Here is a 17,864-nt window from a genome sequence, read left to right as displayed (position 1 = left end):
ATCATTCAAAAGCGAAGCGCTAAAACGGTTGAAGCCAAAATTCACAACTCTTTTTGGGAGAGCGGTAAAAACTATTGGGATAATCTGTTAGGAGTCGATTTAAATGAAAATTTGCACTGAGAATTATGATGAATTATGAGACGATTCTGCTACATATGACCCTGAATGAACACCCTTCATCATTTTTCAATTTTGTCAACTTTCCGACCCAGGGGGAAGAAGTTATTGTAATGACCCTGAAAATGAACTGTTAAATTTCGATGATTTATCCATGTTTTATGGTCTCTTGAGTCATCCTGAAACGTTTTTGAAGACATGTCTGTGCGTGTGTATGTAATGGAAATTTAGCATAATCGATACGTTTTCACATAATTGGGTTCTAATTTAATTTTGAGCGAAATCGTCTCAGCGGTTGTTCAATTATTTGAATGCAACTTTCAAAATTTTATTTTTTTCAAATCAACAGAAAAAAGGTAATCAGATAATTCAGATAATTCAATATACTTACGCCGGCTCCGGTTCGCCCTTCCTCGGCATATTAGATATAGATGTCATGTTAGTTGGCCTAGCAATGCTGATTTGAAATTTGGCCTTGAGAGCTGGTTCATCGAAGCAAGGAAAGGCGCGTCGTGCATCAGTCGCTTGGAACTGCGTCGCCGCTATCCATCTATAATGCATAAACCACCGAAAACTTGATAGCAAACACGAAATGCAACCTGTACACGTGTTACCCTTTCTCTGTTGGGACTTTACTTTGATGGTAACATGGTAAAGATTACTTTGAGGTGAAAATCCCTGGAGGGGCATGAAAACACTCCGTTCTAACCCCCAACCCGCCCCCCGTCTGCTCTTGATTCCGAGGAAATATAACTCCTGGTGGAGGTTAATGGAGCGTAAAAGGGGTGAGGACAGTCGTGATTAATATTTCATCACATTAAATAATTCGGTATGTGGGTGAAGGTTGAGATAGTTGTTTTCGAAGCATGAATAATGGTAATTTCCAAGTGTCAGGGTGATTCTTCCTCGAAATGAACTCAGAGAAAAATTCCTAGTTTCCTATAAAAATTGCTGAATTTCAAAATTCTGTCGTATAGAAGAAAATATTCACTTATTTTCATAGAATTTTTTCTCAAAATAGAGAATAAAATTCCAATTCCCAGTACACTAAGAGAAATTTCAATGGTACTTTTAGCTACAAGGGAATTGTTAAAAAAATAATAGTTACGGTAACAATAAACATTGTAGATTCAACTATTACATTAAAGTAAAAATTACATCATAATGTTGATGGCACTATTTGACATAGTCAATCGAACGATGAATCCTAGTTTAATCTACAAAGTTTATTGTTACTGTAAATATAATTTCTCTGACGATTCCTCAAAAAACCAATCGGTCATTGAATAAAAAAAATACGATTTCGCATCTACTCGGGTCTTTTGGAAATTGTTTGCAGTTTTCAATCATATATAAATTTTTCGTAAAAGTTATGTTACAATAAACAGATTTTTGGCCCGGAAATTTAATGATTTTTCTTCTCAAATTATGTAACCTTTTCTTATTCTCAATACAATGTCCTCTGGAACCATGAGTTTCTCAAAATCCTTAACTTGATTCTGTAAACTAGAAACTCGTTTCTATATGGATTTTCCTACCTCGTTTGATTGCCGACTGTGTAGGAACTGCGGTAAAATCCTTGGAGGTAATCGTTGAGAGAGCCGACGAATTTCAAACTCACTACGTACTGTTGACCGGCTTTGAGGATTTCACCAGTTTTTAGTATGTAGAATTCTCGGGCAGTGTCATTGGTCTGATCCAATATCTTGAACCACTTTGCTATCGTACTGTTGGGATAAACTTCTTTCAGGGTTGTTTCTTTTTGCAGGATCTTCATGTCTGCTGCATGAAGAGTTATGTTCTTTGTGTCCTTCGTGACGTTCATCCGTATTGACACCTGTAGAATGCAAATAGAGAGATGAGAATGGAGAATCATTAACTGTTAGGTGAAGGGAAGACTTATTGAAGTTGATTATTCTCATGAAAATATCTTTGAAGCTGATGCCTTTAGAGAGAAATCTCGGACAATTCAATTTTTAATTAATATTGTTTCGTGATAAATTCGTAACGAAGCGTTAAAACAGTTTAAGTCGATTTTGACTATGGGCCAGTTATACATGAATATCTCAGAATCTAAGGCCGATATTCGAATTTTTGTTAGAACATTGTTCGAAATACAGCCTAAATCTTCATATTGGTCACGGTCGACTAACTCGGCCATCTCCGAAAATCTCCGTGAACTTTCGGGTCAACGGACACAGGTCTGCGCGGCACCCCGGAAGAGTCAGTCATCAGTAGTGTAGAAGTATCGTTACGATAATGAGCTAAAGTATTCAGTCAATCAGTATTCGAAATTGAATATCTTTGTTCAGTACATCAACTTGTTGATTAAGTTCAGTATAATTTCAGTGACTCAACGAGATAAAGTGAAAAGACAATTATCAGTGAAAATTAGACATTCAACATTAATTATACCAAAGAGTGTAAGGCAATAGTGACAAGTGGTTCGATCCCACGAAAATATATTGAGATTTTTTATAAAACGCCTACCATAATTTTCCCAACATCTCCCTCCACATTTTCATCCCACATCCACCCTAAACCTAGTTCCTCACCAAACAATAGTTATTTTCATCACAAGGTCCACAAAGTATTTTCTGACGAATGTGGCTTTGTAGGCCGAGCCGNCTGACGATTCCTCAAAAAACCAATCGGTCATTGAATAAAAAAAATACGATTTCGCATCTACTCGGGTCTTTTGGAAATTGTTTGCAGTTTTCAATCATATATAAATTTTTCGTAAAAGTTATGTTACAATAAACAGATTTTTGGCCCGGAAATTTAATGATTTTTCTTCTCAAATTATGTAACCTTTTCTTATTCTCAATACAATGTCCTCTGGAACCATGAGTTTCTCAAAATCCTTAACTTGATTCTGTAAACTAGAAACTCGTTTCTATATGGATTTTCCTACCTCGTTTGATTGCCGACTGTGTAGGAACTGCGGTAAAATCCTTGGAGGTAATCGTTGAGAGAGCCGACGAATTTCAAACTCACTACGTACTGTTGACCGGCTTTGAGGATTTCACCAGTTTTTAGTATGTAGAATTCTCGGGCAGTGTCATTGGTCTGATCCAATATCTTGAACCACTTTGCTATCGTACTGTTGGGATAAACTTCTTTCAGGGTTGTTTCTTTTTGCAGGATCTTCATGTCTGCTGCATGAAGAGTTATGTTCTTTGTGTCCTTCGTGACGTTCATCCGTATTGACACCTGTAGAATGCAAATAGAGAGATGAGAATGGAGAATCATTAACTGTTAGGTGAAGGGAAGACTTATTGAAGTTGATTATTCTCATGAAAATATCTTTGAAGCTGATGCCTTTAGAGAGAAATCTCGGACAATTCAATTTTTAATTAATATTGTTTCGTGATAAATTCGTAACGAAGCGTTAAAACAGTTTAAGTCGATTTTGACTATGGGCCAGTTATACATGAATATCTCAGAATCTAAGGCCGATATTCGAATTTTTGTTAGAACATTGTTCGAAATACAGCCTAAATCTTCATATTGGTCACGGTCGACTAACTCGGCCATCTCCGAAAATCTCCGTGAACTTTCGGGTCAACGGACACAGGTCTGCGCGGCACCCCGGAAGAGTCAGTCATCAGTAGTGTAGAAGTATCGTTACGATAATGAGCTAAAGTATTCAGTCAATCAGTATTCGAAATTGAATATCTTTGTTCAGTACATCAACTTGTTGATTAAGTTCAGTATAATTTCAGTGACTCAACGAGATAAAGTGAAAAGACAATTATCAGTGAAAATTAGACATTCAACATTAATTATACCAAAGAGTGTAAGGCAATAGTGACAAGTGGTTCGATCCCACGAAAATATATTGAGATTTTTTATAAAACGCCTACCATAATTTTCCCAACATCTCCCTCCACATTTTCATCCCACATCCACCCTAAACCTAGTTCCTCACCAAACAATAGTTATTTTCATCACAAGGTCCACAAAGTATTTTCTGACGAATGTGGCTTTGTAGGCCGAGCCGAAGGCGAGGCCTATAATCGCATTCGTCAGAAAATACTTTTGGACCGTGTGATGAATGCAATTTTTCGTCAGAAGGCCCGTAAACCGCGATCAAACCGAGCGAAGCGAGGTTAGAATCGCGGTTTACTGGGTCTTCTCACGAAAACATTTTTTATAGCCCTCGATTCGCTGTATAAAAAAGGTTCTCATAAAATTTTTGTTATCTCCATTAGATTCAGAGATATTCCTCTAAAACTTAAACCATTTCAATGCTTCGTTATTGACGTTTCTGGAAAAAATCTTGTCAGTAATGATTTGAAAAATATGTCTAAAATAATCTTCAAATCTAAAAACTATATCAAATCGTAGTAAATCGCTTAAGACAATCCATGTCACGTTTTCTGTCACTGATCAATTGAATTGAACACTGAATTCGTTTGTAATTTAACTCTATTTGTAGGTATTAATATACCCATAAGTATAGTTATAAGTTATAGATACCTACAGTTATAAATATTTATAGATATACCTGTAAATTTCGACTATAATCATTTCTATAACTATAAGTCTAGCTATACCTACGATTTTTCACCAATTTTTTACATTTTGAAATTGGCCAATGAATTTGGATAATTTCAATAATTTATCCATTACAACAACAGGGATATACAATGCATCGCATGCGTTCCTCCAGCATTTATCAATTTAATTGATCTTTAGCAATTCAATGTATTTTTTATAAACAACAAGTTGTTACATCTTAGGAACTACTGGACCGATCGGGGTGAAACCGCGCATCAAAGTTGAGCTCAATCATAGCTAATCATGAGCCAAAATTTCAGATTTTTATCTCAAAATTTCACCGTATTTATGTTGAATTTTCTAAAAATTAATCACCAAAAACCCAAGTTGTCACATACATTATACATTTCATAATATTCTAGACCATTTGCAATCGAAATTAGAAAATCAACAACTATAAGGCGACAATGGGTACAAATGATTGTTGCGCGCGGAGCACGCAAAATACACTAGTTTCAGGCAAAATACGCAAATATTCTGTTTGCAAAAAAAAAAAAATTTTAGAAAATTTTTCTTCATAATTTTCTCTCAACTCTTTTCCGAGCATATTCACTGAATAACATGCAAATTCTTGAGGCATATTCCGTTTATCAAAAGAGAAACAAACGTGACCGAGACAAGTGTAAATATAAGTGTCAGAACGATAAAAACTCATGAAAAATATATCAACTCTTTTTGCAGTGTGTCCAATCTTCCTCGCGATAATTTTCCCCAAACCTGATAATATCCCTCTCAGAGATATTCTCAAAATATTCTGTTAACACTCCTTTAGAATTGAAATAAATCAACTAACCTCTCCATTAAACGTGAAATTTCCCTCCCAAATGAATGGCATCAATTTGATATCATAAGAATCAGGCACAACTGATCTCGGTAATCTGACATCAATTCTCTTTTTATTGGTCCCAGCTATTGCGAATGAGTGTGCCGATTTCAGCAGTGCACTGCCCTCAAAACCATTCATACTCCTTCCTGTTCTACCATCAAGGCATGGTGCAAAATGATATACGAGTAGTCCAGTAGCCACTATGCCACCGAGGAATAGTGCGCTGACTAAAAATGCACCGCATCTTGAGATTGTGTAGAGACGTTCACGACCAAATGTCGTCGGTGGGTCCATCACACCTAACACCTCACTGGATTGTGTCATATCATGCGGAAACCTGTTGAAACATTAAAATGAAAAATAATATTAACATGCATTTGTAACGTGTCTTACGATGAAAACAAGTTTTGAGGGACGAATCATTACGTACAAAACAATTCAATAGGAAATCCAATACATCTGTAGGAAAAAACACTAGGATTTCTATTTGTTTTTGCCGATTTCGATAAAAAAAAGTCAATGCATGTTTATTTTGATTTACTTATTCTATTATTTTATTATTCGATTTTATTTATTTATTATTTATTCATGCTAGTTTTTTTCTTAGACGTTGTAATGAGAAACAAATAAGAAATACACCGGAAAAGAAAAGTTGTTCCCAAGAATTTCTATAGAATAAAAAATCGAAAGAATATCTCCTATTAAGTAATTGTGGAAAATTGGCGCGAAAGACTGGAATTTTCAGTAAGAATCTGCGAAAAAACAATTAGTTTCCGCAACAATTTCAATAGAAATGCTATAGAATTTTCTAGCACTAAATTTTTCTACAAAATTTCTTCGTACGTGTATGAATATTACAACGTGTCCTATGATATAACTATCATCTCATAAATATTTCATTCGCTTTCGTTCTCCGACTCCCCATGAATTTTAAAAACCAATAAAACGAGACAATTATTCGGCAAACGATAATCATCCGTTATTTCTAGGAATTAGTGTGTACATTCTGAAGGATTATGTCAAGGACTCAACGAGCCAACGTACTCAATTCAACACAAAACCGACAACACGTATCAGTTGGTGTTAACTCGTAGCTCTATCTTTTTCTCAAACACCAGCCGTAACGATTGAATTAACCAATCTTGGGACACGTAATTACAATGAGTCGAGTGATGCTGATAGCAGAGAACTATTACAAACTAGTCTGAGAGTTTCTCTCACTTGCGCTAACAGAATGGTACAAAGTGGCACGAGGAAATCATTCTCAAATTTATAATTAAACGCAGAAAAGGAAAATATTCATCCGGGATAGAAGGATGAATATTCTTAATCGCTCACGCAAAAATTTCAGACAATTCTGTTGGATTTCTATTGAAAATTCTAGTAGGTTTGGCTCATTCCATTAAAGAATTCCGTGTGGAATGGTCAATACAACTTTTTCTATTGAGACATTCTCCATAGTAATGCCTCGACATCAATTTTTTAATTTTTCTTCTATATTTCTTTGTTTTTCTATAAAAAAATATCTCAATAGAACACATTGCGTAATAAAATCAAAATTTTATACATTTTTTCCGGAAAATTTTTCGTTTTGAACATTTCTACTGAAATAAACAGATAAGTTGCAGAATTTTTCAGTAGCATCGGTCAAAAATTTGTAGAAAATTCAATAGAAATTCGCTAGACTTTTCTATGAAATTTACTCCTACATGATCTAATTCAAACCCCCATTTAAAACTATTTCCCCACAATTCTTGAAATATTCCTGAATCAACTATTTCAAAATTCCTCACTTCCAGTGAAAAGTATTTTTCCAATGGATTAATGAGAGAAACTGGAGTCTCTTATAATTGACAACACTGATAAATCTCCATCAAGGTTTCAGAAACTAAGAATCGACAATGAAAAACAGAAAAATCGATTCCTGAAGGGCGAGAAAAACAACAGCAACGTTGGATTAATCGGTTTAATGGGGCATTGGCGACGCTTCGACGGATAATACCGGTATTCTATCAATATATTTATGGCAGGATAGAGTAGGCAAACCTCTCTGGTTCATCTACTGTCGGTTATATTCACAATAGGTAAAAATAGTGTAGAAAGTCTGAATTTTAAGCACTAAAGAAATTCTATTTAATTTATCTTTAATTCCCCTCACGCAATGAACAAATTACTTGAAAGAATTATTCAACCCATCAAAACAATAGACCGTTAACCCTCAGACATAAAGTAAAATTTTTCCGGAAGGCCCTTGATTAATTCAAACCAATGAACTCGAGAGATAAACTAACAATTTTCTCTACTAATTGCGAAGTCGACTGAACCATCAGTTACTTCAAATCCGTATCGCCGGGCACGTTAACCGTTTCAATTAAACTCACCGCGATCCGCCAAGGCCGATATCAACAACAGAACCAGTTTTATCGTCCCAATGCAATTAATATTTTTTTTCTTCAATAAAAACCGAAGGGAGAGGAGATAAAACTATTGGCAGAAGAATCGAAGCACAGTTACCGCGTGAACACCTCTACTCAGCCTGACGGTTACGGCTGAACTGTGACACTGAGACACCTCTCAACGTGCAGGCATACGCGCTCCTTCGGCTTCACACCATTTCCTGGCTTGTTGGTAGCCTCACTACCCCCTCCCAACTCTTGAGGATTTTTACAGGTATCTAATAACCTGGTGACGGAGCGTCTTCACGATTGGATATCCGACAAATATCAATTGTCGTATGAAGTATTGAAGTTATTAAAAATTTGTTTCCTTTCAGGTACCCTTTCGGGCTTTTACGATTTGTTCCCTTTCCACCCCCCAACCCCCTGTACCATATTCGCCGAAGGACTAGGGAAAATCTCATTTTGAGGGTAAAACCTGCCCAGGTACAGGCGTCTCTTGCGAGACTCCCGCTCGATAATGAAATTGTGAGATTTAGAGTGTCACAAATTTTGGCCTCGGGAATCGAACTCAGGTCTCCCGCATGTCAATACCACACTCTGACCATGCAGCCACTGCCATCGGTTATTGAAGTTATTATTTTAGAGTATTGGTGGAGCTCAATATGAATGGTTTTGCAGAGAAATGAAGAAGGTGGGGGTTTTGTCTTGAAGGATACTGTTAAAATTTTTCTACTGAAATTTCGAGGAGTTTGTCGTTGAAAATTCATAATTTCATGGAAAATCCGTGGGAACTGTAACTTTCAGTTTAATTGAAATTGAAACAAGAGGGAAATTCCGAGAAATCTTTCCTTAAATTCCAGGTTCTTCTCAGTTTTTCGGCAGTTCCTTAAAAAATTCCTTGAATTCCAAGAATTTTAAAGGAATTTCCGAGAAATTCAAGAGAATTTGGCAGTGAATATTCATTTTCACTTGAAAATTCATGTGAACTCTGGAATTTCCATCTTGCTGCCGCTAAAAAATTGGGAGTATATTTGAATTTTCAGAAAAACTTGACATTCCATTCACCTTTTCCCCTTAAGGATATCCAAGTGCAAAGTATTATTGCTATTCGTTCTCCAGGGAAATGTTTTTCAGCCACGGCGGACGCAAAGTGCACATTTCCCGCTGCGCGGGAGGGAAATCTGGCTTTGCGCCTACGCCGTGACGGAAAATAACGTCCTAACCCCGGGAGGTAAAATACAGAAGCCGTACCCACGTGTTTACAACCCTCGCCTTCGGCTGGGGTGGCCATTCTGCACGTGGGCACGACTCCTTTATTTTCACTCCCTTGGTAGACAATATACTATTCTAGACGGAGAGAAATTTTTGGTAAAAATTACCCTTCCAGAAGGATAAACGCGTATTATTGAAATTTTTCGTCTGATTTATATCCGGAAGACAAAAATTAATGTTAAATAATAAAATTTATCATATGTAAAATAAATTTTACCCTTCCGTATGGTAATTTTCGCCGAAGGGAGCAAAAATTGTCGATACATTTGTCAAAATGTATATAGATAAAGACAAAAAATATCTATGTAAATGATAAAAATTATAGTTCTCCTGGTAATTATTATAAAATTCATATAATAATTTTTATTCACCCAATTCTATTAAATTATACCCATGTGCGCATCAAAACCTAACCAGATGCGCGCGACACTTTTACCTTTCCAAATAATAAATTCTACCAGTAGATATACAACCAAGGATATCTCCGAAATTAAGGGAGATAGCGAATTTTCCTCGAAAAATTGGAGGTAGTAGGGGGGGGATGGTATGTCGAGAATTCTCGGTAAACAACCCCCCCCCTCCCCCCAAATTTTTCAAGGAAAATTCGCTAGCTCCCTTAGTTTCGGAGATATCCTTGAAAAACTCACCGCCGCGCTAAACGACTACGGGCGGGGGGGGGGAGTTTGTAATTTTGTAAATTATTTTTTTCTTTGCGCCTCTCTCTCTCTCTAATCCAATGCGTGCAAGAGAGAGGCAGATTCAGCCAGGCTACCCCCTCTCCGTCATTAAACCTCAGTCCGAACCTGCGTGGTGCGTGGAAGAGATCTGTAGGTAAGGTTAGTATTTTTTACCATTCTGGAACAGTCATTTTTATACAGATATTCGTAAAAACTACCAAGATATGTAATAATTTTTATCCGCGCATACTGGCAATTTTTACTCAGACAAGAACAAATATTATCCGAAAATGTTCATTAAAATTTATCCACACTCAAGACATTTATTACTCCAAAAATAAACTGCTACAGAATTACCCTTCAATCCGGGTAATTTTTACCTCGATTTCACTATAATTTTTACCAAAAATTTCTCTATGTGTGATCTATTATAAACTGTAAAAGATACTAGGATATGCTTCAATTGAATTCAAGGTTTGTTTGCGAAAAATTCAGTCCAATTTTTTTCTTAGTGGACCTCGAAATCTAAGGTCGAAACGTCGAAAACTTTCACATTATTTTTCAGAGACTTTTTTATGATGACAAGACTAATCACCAGCATGTCAATTATTTGTAGAACATTTAAACTTACTAACGTTCAATGTATTTCGTGAATGGCCCTGAACTGCTAAACATTATGACAATTGGAGCGGTTGAGTGTATATCGAACTCAACTCAACCCACAGAAGGAAAGTTTCTAGTTTCCCGAACCAGGTTACTAATTTTAAGAAAGTCATGGTTCTCGAAGGAATTGTACAAAGAATAAGAAACTGGCACTTGATTTCAGAACAAAATCTGTAAAATTCTGTCTCAAAACCCTACTTATTTCAAATGAAAAGAGGTCTTAAATCAAGAACCGTTAGATTCTTAAATTAAAAACCTACGTTCGTCAATTAAGAACATCCGAAAGGAATAAAATTGCAGGATAATTGAACATTAACTCACTTAAGATGTCAGGTGCTATACGCTGAGCAGCGAAGGATTTATGAACATGAATAGATTAATTTTAGAGCTATTAATTAATTTTATAACGAGAAATTCAAAAGCGAGGATGTTTTTACTTTGAGAAATCAGATGTTCTGGATGCAAAAGCCCTAAAATTTTTTATTTTGAGCACCCAAAAGTTTCGAACTCCAGAACAGAAATTTTCTGAAAACTATGTCGGATTCCATTGAAAATTAGTGAGAATTACAAGTTTCCCTTCGTTTTTTGAGGTAAATTCTCTCTATAAAAGAATGACAATTTCTCTTATTCACAGGATTTTTGTCTCGCTAGATTTCAGCACAACAGAGTTCCGAAATTGAGACATTTTAGCCAGTCAGAATAACACGAGAGGTGACAACTTATTTCAACTTGTAATTAAATAGGAATATTCGCTACCAAAATGAACTGAATTTTTTATCACTGCAAAGTTCCTGAATATATTCACCAGAATTTATCTATTTTTTCCAAATTTCTACTGAATAATTGAAATAAAGTTAACAGTTTTCACTGATTTTATCATTGATATATGAGTAAATAGGATATATAACTTTTCAATAACGAAATTTCCTGAAATTTGGGTGAGCATACACTGAGAAAAAAAATGTTCTTTGAAGAGTAGGTTTTTATCTGTATGAAGAAACTCATGGCTCGAAAATTGACGAGAATGAAATATCTTACACTGAAAAAAAAACTTGCGTCAAGAGATTTTCTATTTGTCCGAAGGATGCGGAAAAATTGGTTCACAATAAGAAAGCGACTTCTCAAACCAAGTCAAGTGGTTTTTGCATTTAAACATTTTGCATTTAAGATTACAAAATTATTGGACAAATTGATTCAACTAGATTTGGTTTGAGAAATCACTTTTTTGTCGTAAAAAAATTATACTCGGCTTTGGGACACGTACAAAATCGCTTGACGACGAGTTTTTTTCCTAAGTGGAAGATATTTTTTTCTTGCTAATTTTCGAGATATGAGTTTCTTGATACAAGTGCAACCGTACTTCTCAAAAAACGTTTTTTTTCTCAGTGTATTAGTGCACTCTCCGAGATTCAAAAGGATAAATTCAGATAACCATTTTAAATTACAAATTAATTTATCGCACTAGCGGTAAGTAGAGATACAATCCCATTGGAACAAGTATTCTTGTCTCCAATTCATTAAATATTTCATATGGTACTTGATAACAAATCAAAGAGTTCTGAATCATCTAAATAAATGTGAAAAACGTGTCCAATTGTAAATCACATAGAATTTGCATTGGAGAACAGAACATGAAAAAAAAAATCCCAGAAGCAATATTCCCATTCAATAAAGAGCACATAATAGTAATGGTGATGATAATTAAATGAGTTTTAAAAACACCTGAGTAAACTTCATTATTACCTCGAGACTATGGCCCGGTCGATACACTGAATAAAACTCAATCCAAGTACTTCTATCACAAAATTATTGGGAAGGAAAAGAGGGAGTTCGTCTATCTGATGTTACGAATGGGGATCTGATTCGAGAATTTCAAGAGCATCACACGTACCTCGAATAACTTTCACTCGTCGCCTCCGTTTGAAATGCTCACTCACCCGAATATATAATACTCACCTCGATGGGAAGCACGTACGTCTCGGATGTGTGCAAACAAGAGAACTCCCAGTGAAATCGATGCCCATCGTACACAAACGCACGATGCGAGGGTTGATGGGGTGAGGGGAACGAGAGGATTTGCTATTGAAAGAGACGCTTTTGAGGTGACTCGATAATCATTTGACCGATACAAAACAATGCCAGCAATCTAGGCAGGGATATCATGGAGGGAAAAAGTATTGACGGATATCGACAGGAGTCTTGGGACCATCGAAGGGATGTATTGAGATTGATTGAGGGTTTCAGTGGTGACAGACCTTGAAGTAGTGATAAAATGCACTACTTATACAGTGTGGAAATAGATTTACTTGCGATGATCGTATAAATACTCTGGAGAACAAAGTTTTTCATTTTATGGATTATGTAACTTGAATTTTTGATTTTATAATGTCACGGTTGATGTCGACTTAGCTTTTTGAGAAATATCTCCGAATCTAAAAGAGATAGCGAGATTTTTGTAAAAATCTTTTTCGTAGATCTCGATTTGTTCTACAAAAAAGGTTATGAGACAAATTTTGCTATCTGCCTTTGATTCCGCCATATTCATGGAAAACTGACCAACAGTCAAAAACGACTTAAATTGTTTTATCGCTTCGCTACGGAATTATTCGTGATACTGGATACTGACTAGAATAACCCTAATTTCTACACTGAGAGAGAAATTTCCTAATATGTAGACCATATTTGCTTGAGAGAAGTCCATTATTTTCAAAGACCTAAATCATAGAATATTTGCGCTTCACAGAACTCGAATTAATTCTCATTTATCACTATCATTCCGCGTTACGTCATGAATATATTACATATCGAACAGTGGAATTGTATGAAAAAAATCATGAAGACAATAAATACTTAAAGCTTGACGATTTTTCTATACGATTTGAGCGATGACTTCATTTGCGAGAAAATCATACTTGAGTACAAGAATATTTTAAAGCATGAGACCCGTCTCAGGCCACGTGAGTTGAGATGACTGGAAGAAGGGAGCGATTGAACAAAAATTACTTGTCTCAAGTAAATATGTGTCAGATATCAAAATTTTTTTCTTAGTGTATAATTTGAGATGTTCGTTCTTCCGAAAATTCATGGAAGGTTCTAGGAAGTTCCAGAAAGGTCGAGAATGGTACAGACTCCTTTGCAAAATTCGCGCATCGTCTGGAGAACTCTCCAATTTTTCCGATGCAAAATGGTCCAAAAAACTCTGAATGTGCTAGAAATCTTCAGAAAGTTATCAAAAACTCTGGACCGATACACCAGTAATCCGCGAGAGAATTTTTTCATTAATTTTGCGTGATTTTCTCGTAAAATTATCGTCAAAATTTATATAAACTTCTAGATTGATTTGAAAGCTTACCTATGAGACTCTTTCATCGATGTACATCGATATTTGGTGATAACTTTCTAAAAATTACAAATGAGTTCGTGAAAATCAATGAGATTTCCCGAACAATTACTCACGATGTCCCTGAAAATTAGCGATGATGTTGCGGAAAATTAGTGATAATGTCACTAAAAATTATTAACAAAATCACCGAATTCCAGATTTTTCCACGCGTTACATTTCATAATCACGAATCCCTAGTAATTGGGGATAGATTCTTGAAAATTCGACTGGGTTGTTGGCCGCTGGCTCCCCATTGCGGGTGGGTTGAAGTGGTTGTGACCCCTTCTGGGTCAGACAAATAGCTTCCCGACCAATTTTCTTTTCTTCTGTTTATTAGAAAAAAAAACGTAAACACTAAAAATTTTAGACTGATAACTAAAAAACCACTGAAATGATTATGCAATGTTCGATCGAAATTGAATTACATGAAGATGCATTCATCATAAAAACAAAATCAAATCCCATCGTTTTTCTAGGTAAAATTATTTCAAATTTCAAAGGAAACTCATTTGTTTCATTTTTTTTCATGATGTGAATAAATAATAAAGACGTATAGATTCCTTACAATTCGGACATGTCCGGAAAATCACAGCTTTTTTTTCTCTGTCAAGATAATATGGAGTGTACACGGAGAAAACACGAGCTTAAATCACAAAACTAATTCCTCCGTCGTAAAAATATGTGAAATTTTAATTGATTTTAAGAAGATTCCTCTTTAAAATCATATTAAAAAATTCTCATTCTCAATAACTTCCACTTAAATTTAGAATGATTGATAATTCAACAACAATTAATAATTGTAGTCGAATTATTAATTGTAATAATTTAACTACAATTATTAATTGTAGTTGAATTGAGCCGTATTTTCTCTCATTTCGCCGGAATCTTGCATCTGGAATTTGTAAATTTTTGGGTTCTTAAAATAAGAATCTTGGGATCCTTGAATTAAGAATATTCTCGTTCTTGAATGATTTTTCTTATTCTAGAATTAATCTATTAATGATGAATTTTTTATTACTCGAAGTATAGGGGAGGGTAGGGCAAAATGGACATTTTAGACTTTTTTAAAATTATTCATAACTCAGAAACAAATGTAACAATAGAGCTCAGTTCAGGCTCATCTCAAAGGGAAACAATTGTTTTTTGTATTGAAAAAAAATTATTAAATTTCATCAACATTTCAACCCGTCACTAATATTTTTAAAAAAGTCAAAAGTATCCATTTTACCCCAACCTCTCCTATACGTCACGTAAAACCTTCGTTCAATTGATATTAAATTAATATTTAAGTTTTTGAGTATCAATCCATCTCGAATATTCTTAATTTAAAAACCTAATAAATTCGAATGTATTATACATGGAGAGGAATTCTGTAAATAGATGATTCTTCAAAAAAATTCTTTAGATAAATTTCAGCCTTGATATTGGAAAAAGTCTGAATCCACCGGCGATGAAAAATGCTAGTGCTATTAAGGTAAAATTTCTAGGAATTGCTAATAAAATTTCCGAAGATATCTGTGAAAATTTCATATCAGAATGAAAAACATCACGTGCTAAATCAAATCCCCAGTAGCGACACTGGAATTTTTCCTGGTCGTCGCTGCACCCTTCTTCCCGTGCTAACACTGGAGTTTTTCTAGAGAATTTCTCTTCGTGTAAGAACCTAACGGTTCTTGATTGAAGAATTTTTCTCACTTGACATAAATAAGTAAGTTTTCCGTACTGAATTTTAGGGATTTTTCTTCTGAAGTTGACTAGTTTCTTATTGTCATTACAACTCATAAAATCTTTTCTTTATTCTGTATCAGGAGATGAAAGAACGACTGAAAATACCAAAAACTTCGACCCAGTGAATCATCACTTAGAGGCTTTTATTTCATATTGAATGAATACAGAACCATGCATCTTTAAAAAAATTTTCGTTTCTTACTTCAATCGCAATAATTTATAAGGGAAAAAAAAATCTCATCTCTTTATTTTAGACTTATTTTGTCGTTTCAAAAATATTATTCCATTCCAAAAAAAATCAATATATTTTCACTATATTGAAGTTTATTTGATGTTACAAGGAGGGGTAACGGAGGGGGCCTTTGTGACCTTGCGGACCTTTGGGGTCTTTAAGTTTATAAAGGTCATAAGGGTCTCAGGGCACCCCAAGGTTACAAGGGTCAAGAGGGTCAAAATCGCTTATTTAACCTTTAAGAGGTCGCGCTTTTCTAGCATCTCACTCGCTCTACAGTGGTGCCCCATAGGTTGTGTATAGTTTAGCGGGGATTCTCTCACGGTGCGACCACTTAAGGGTTAATTATCGAAAATAGATACGAAAAAAATCTCACACTGAGAAAAGAACCAGGGGCAATTTGTTCACCACAAGAAAGCGACTTCTTGAACCATTTCAAGTGGTTTTTTGCATTCAAATATTTTGGATTTGAGACGTAAAAACTATTCAATAATTTTTTTTCATCGTTTTCAAGTGATGTAACCCATATGGTTAGTTATTTACACTCATTCACATCTAGTACGCTATATTCCATTCTATTGTGTATCTTAAGTGATTTATATCTGCAGTTGACAATCGTTCAAGTATTTACATATTTCCTTAATATATTGATGGTCAGATTCATTTGTAAATTGAATGAATTGATTCAACTAGACGTGCTCGGAGAGAGCACTTGCTTGTCACAAACAAATTATCGTCGTCTTCGGGACAAGTGTAACACAAAATCTCTTGACGAGAGTTTCTCCTTCTCAGTGTAAGATATTCTCTCTCCGTTAATTTTCAAGCCATAAGTTTCTTGATACAAGTGAAACCGCACTTATTTATTTATTAATGTCAAGTATGGCCTACTCGGCCTTTTACATTATTTTGGATGAATATCACAGTTGTGCAGTAAAAAATTAGCATATAATGTAGAAACAACAACCTTAAAACGATCTAAGTAATAATAATAATAATAATTATTATTATTATTATTATTATTATTATTATTATTATTATTATTATTATTATTATTATTATTATTATTATTATTATTATTATTATTATTATTATTATTATTATTATTATTATTATTATTATTATTATTATTATTATTATTATTATTATTATTATTATTATTATTATTATTATTATTATTATTATTATTATTATTATTATTATTATTATTATTATTATTATTATTATTATTATTATTATTATTATTATTATTATTATTATTATTATTATTATTATTATTATTATTATTATTATTATTATTATTATTATTATTATTATTATTATTATTATTATTATTATTATTATTATTATTATTATTATTATTATTATTATTATTATTATTATTATTATTATTATTATTATTATTATTATTATTATTATTATTATTATTATTATTATTATTATTATTATTATTATTATTATTATTATTATTATTATTATTATTATTATTATTATTATTATTATTATTATTATTATTATTATTATTATTATTATTATTATTATTATTATTATTATTATTATTATCATAATTAGAGAGAACTCTCTGAAATAGGTATGTTCTGGCTTAGGATTCAACTTAAGTGAAACCGTACTTATAAAAAACCTTTACTTCTCAGTGTAATGTAGACTCCAATGTCTCCTATGAATTACTCACTACAGCTGAATCACAAATTCAAGATGTACTGTTCACCACATCCTCGACCATCAATAAACGATGACTCGAACCGGAAGTACTATGAAATCATTGAACCAATAAAACCACGAAGAACTCTCTGAACCCTCTGCGTCACCGTTTTAGCATCTCTGCAACAATTTGTGCGGGCAACGATGCGAGTCACTAAAATAATCACCACATTTTGTCTCAGTCACGAAGGAGTACATGCCGAGGACTCACCCACTTGCTTTGGAGTAAAATTCAATGAACGTCACAGGTAATGTGTCTTACCTTTTCCCCCCCAAGGTCCTTATT

The 17,864-nt window shown here is 34.1% G+C and overlaps 1 protein-coding gene across 6 annotated transcripts in view; it reads right to left on the bottom strand.

Moving 5' to 3' along the window:
- The window catches only part of LOC107048804 (aminopeptidase N), a 71,686-nt gene that overhangs the window by 3,547 nt on the left and 50,275 nt on the right, over positions 1-17,864 (bottom strand). Inside the window, exons 1-4 of one of the 6 annotated variants that reach the window (XM_015272218.1) lie at positions 12,409-12,466; positions 5,474-5,843; positions 3,032-3,330; positions 509-667 (exon numbers count right to left, since the gene is read on the bottom strand). In XM_015272218.1, coding sequence (XP_015127704.1) covers positions 509-667; positions 3,032-3,330; positions 5,474-5,830 — 815 coding nt within the window. In that variant the 5' untranslated portion in view covers positions 5,831-5,843; positions 12,409-12,466. Of the gene's footprint in view, positions 1-508; positions 668-1,655; positions 1,951-3,031; positions 3,331-5,473; positions 5,844-7,887; positions 8,099-12,260; positions 12,365-12,408; positions 12,467-17,864 lie in introns of those variants that run through there. The other 5 variants (XM_015272217.1, XM_015272216.1, XM_015272215.1 and 2 more) reach the window with 5 other exon arrangements.

Source organism: Diachasma alloeum, unplaced genomic scaffold (assembly GCF_001412515.2).
Source record: "Diachasma alloeum isolate Michigan unplaced genomic scaffold, Dall2.0 Dall_scaffold_00197, whole genome shotgun sequence".
In the NCBI taxonomy this organism is placed as follows: Eukaryota; Metazoa; Arthropoda; class Insecta; order Hymenoptera; family Braconidae; genus Diachasma; species Diachasma alloeum.
The sequence above is the reverse complement of the archived record's forward strand: the minus strand, read 5'-3'. Positions and strand labels throughout refer to the sequence as shown.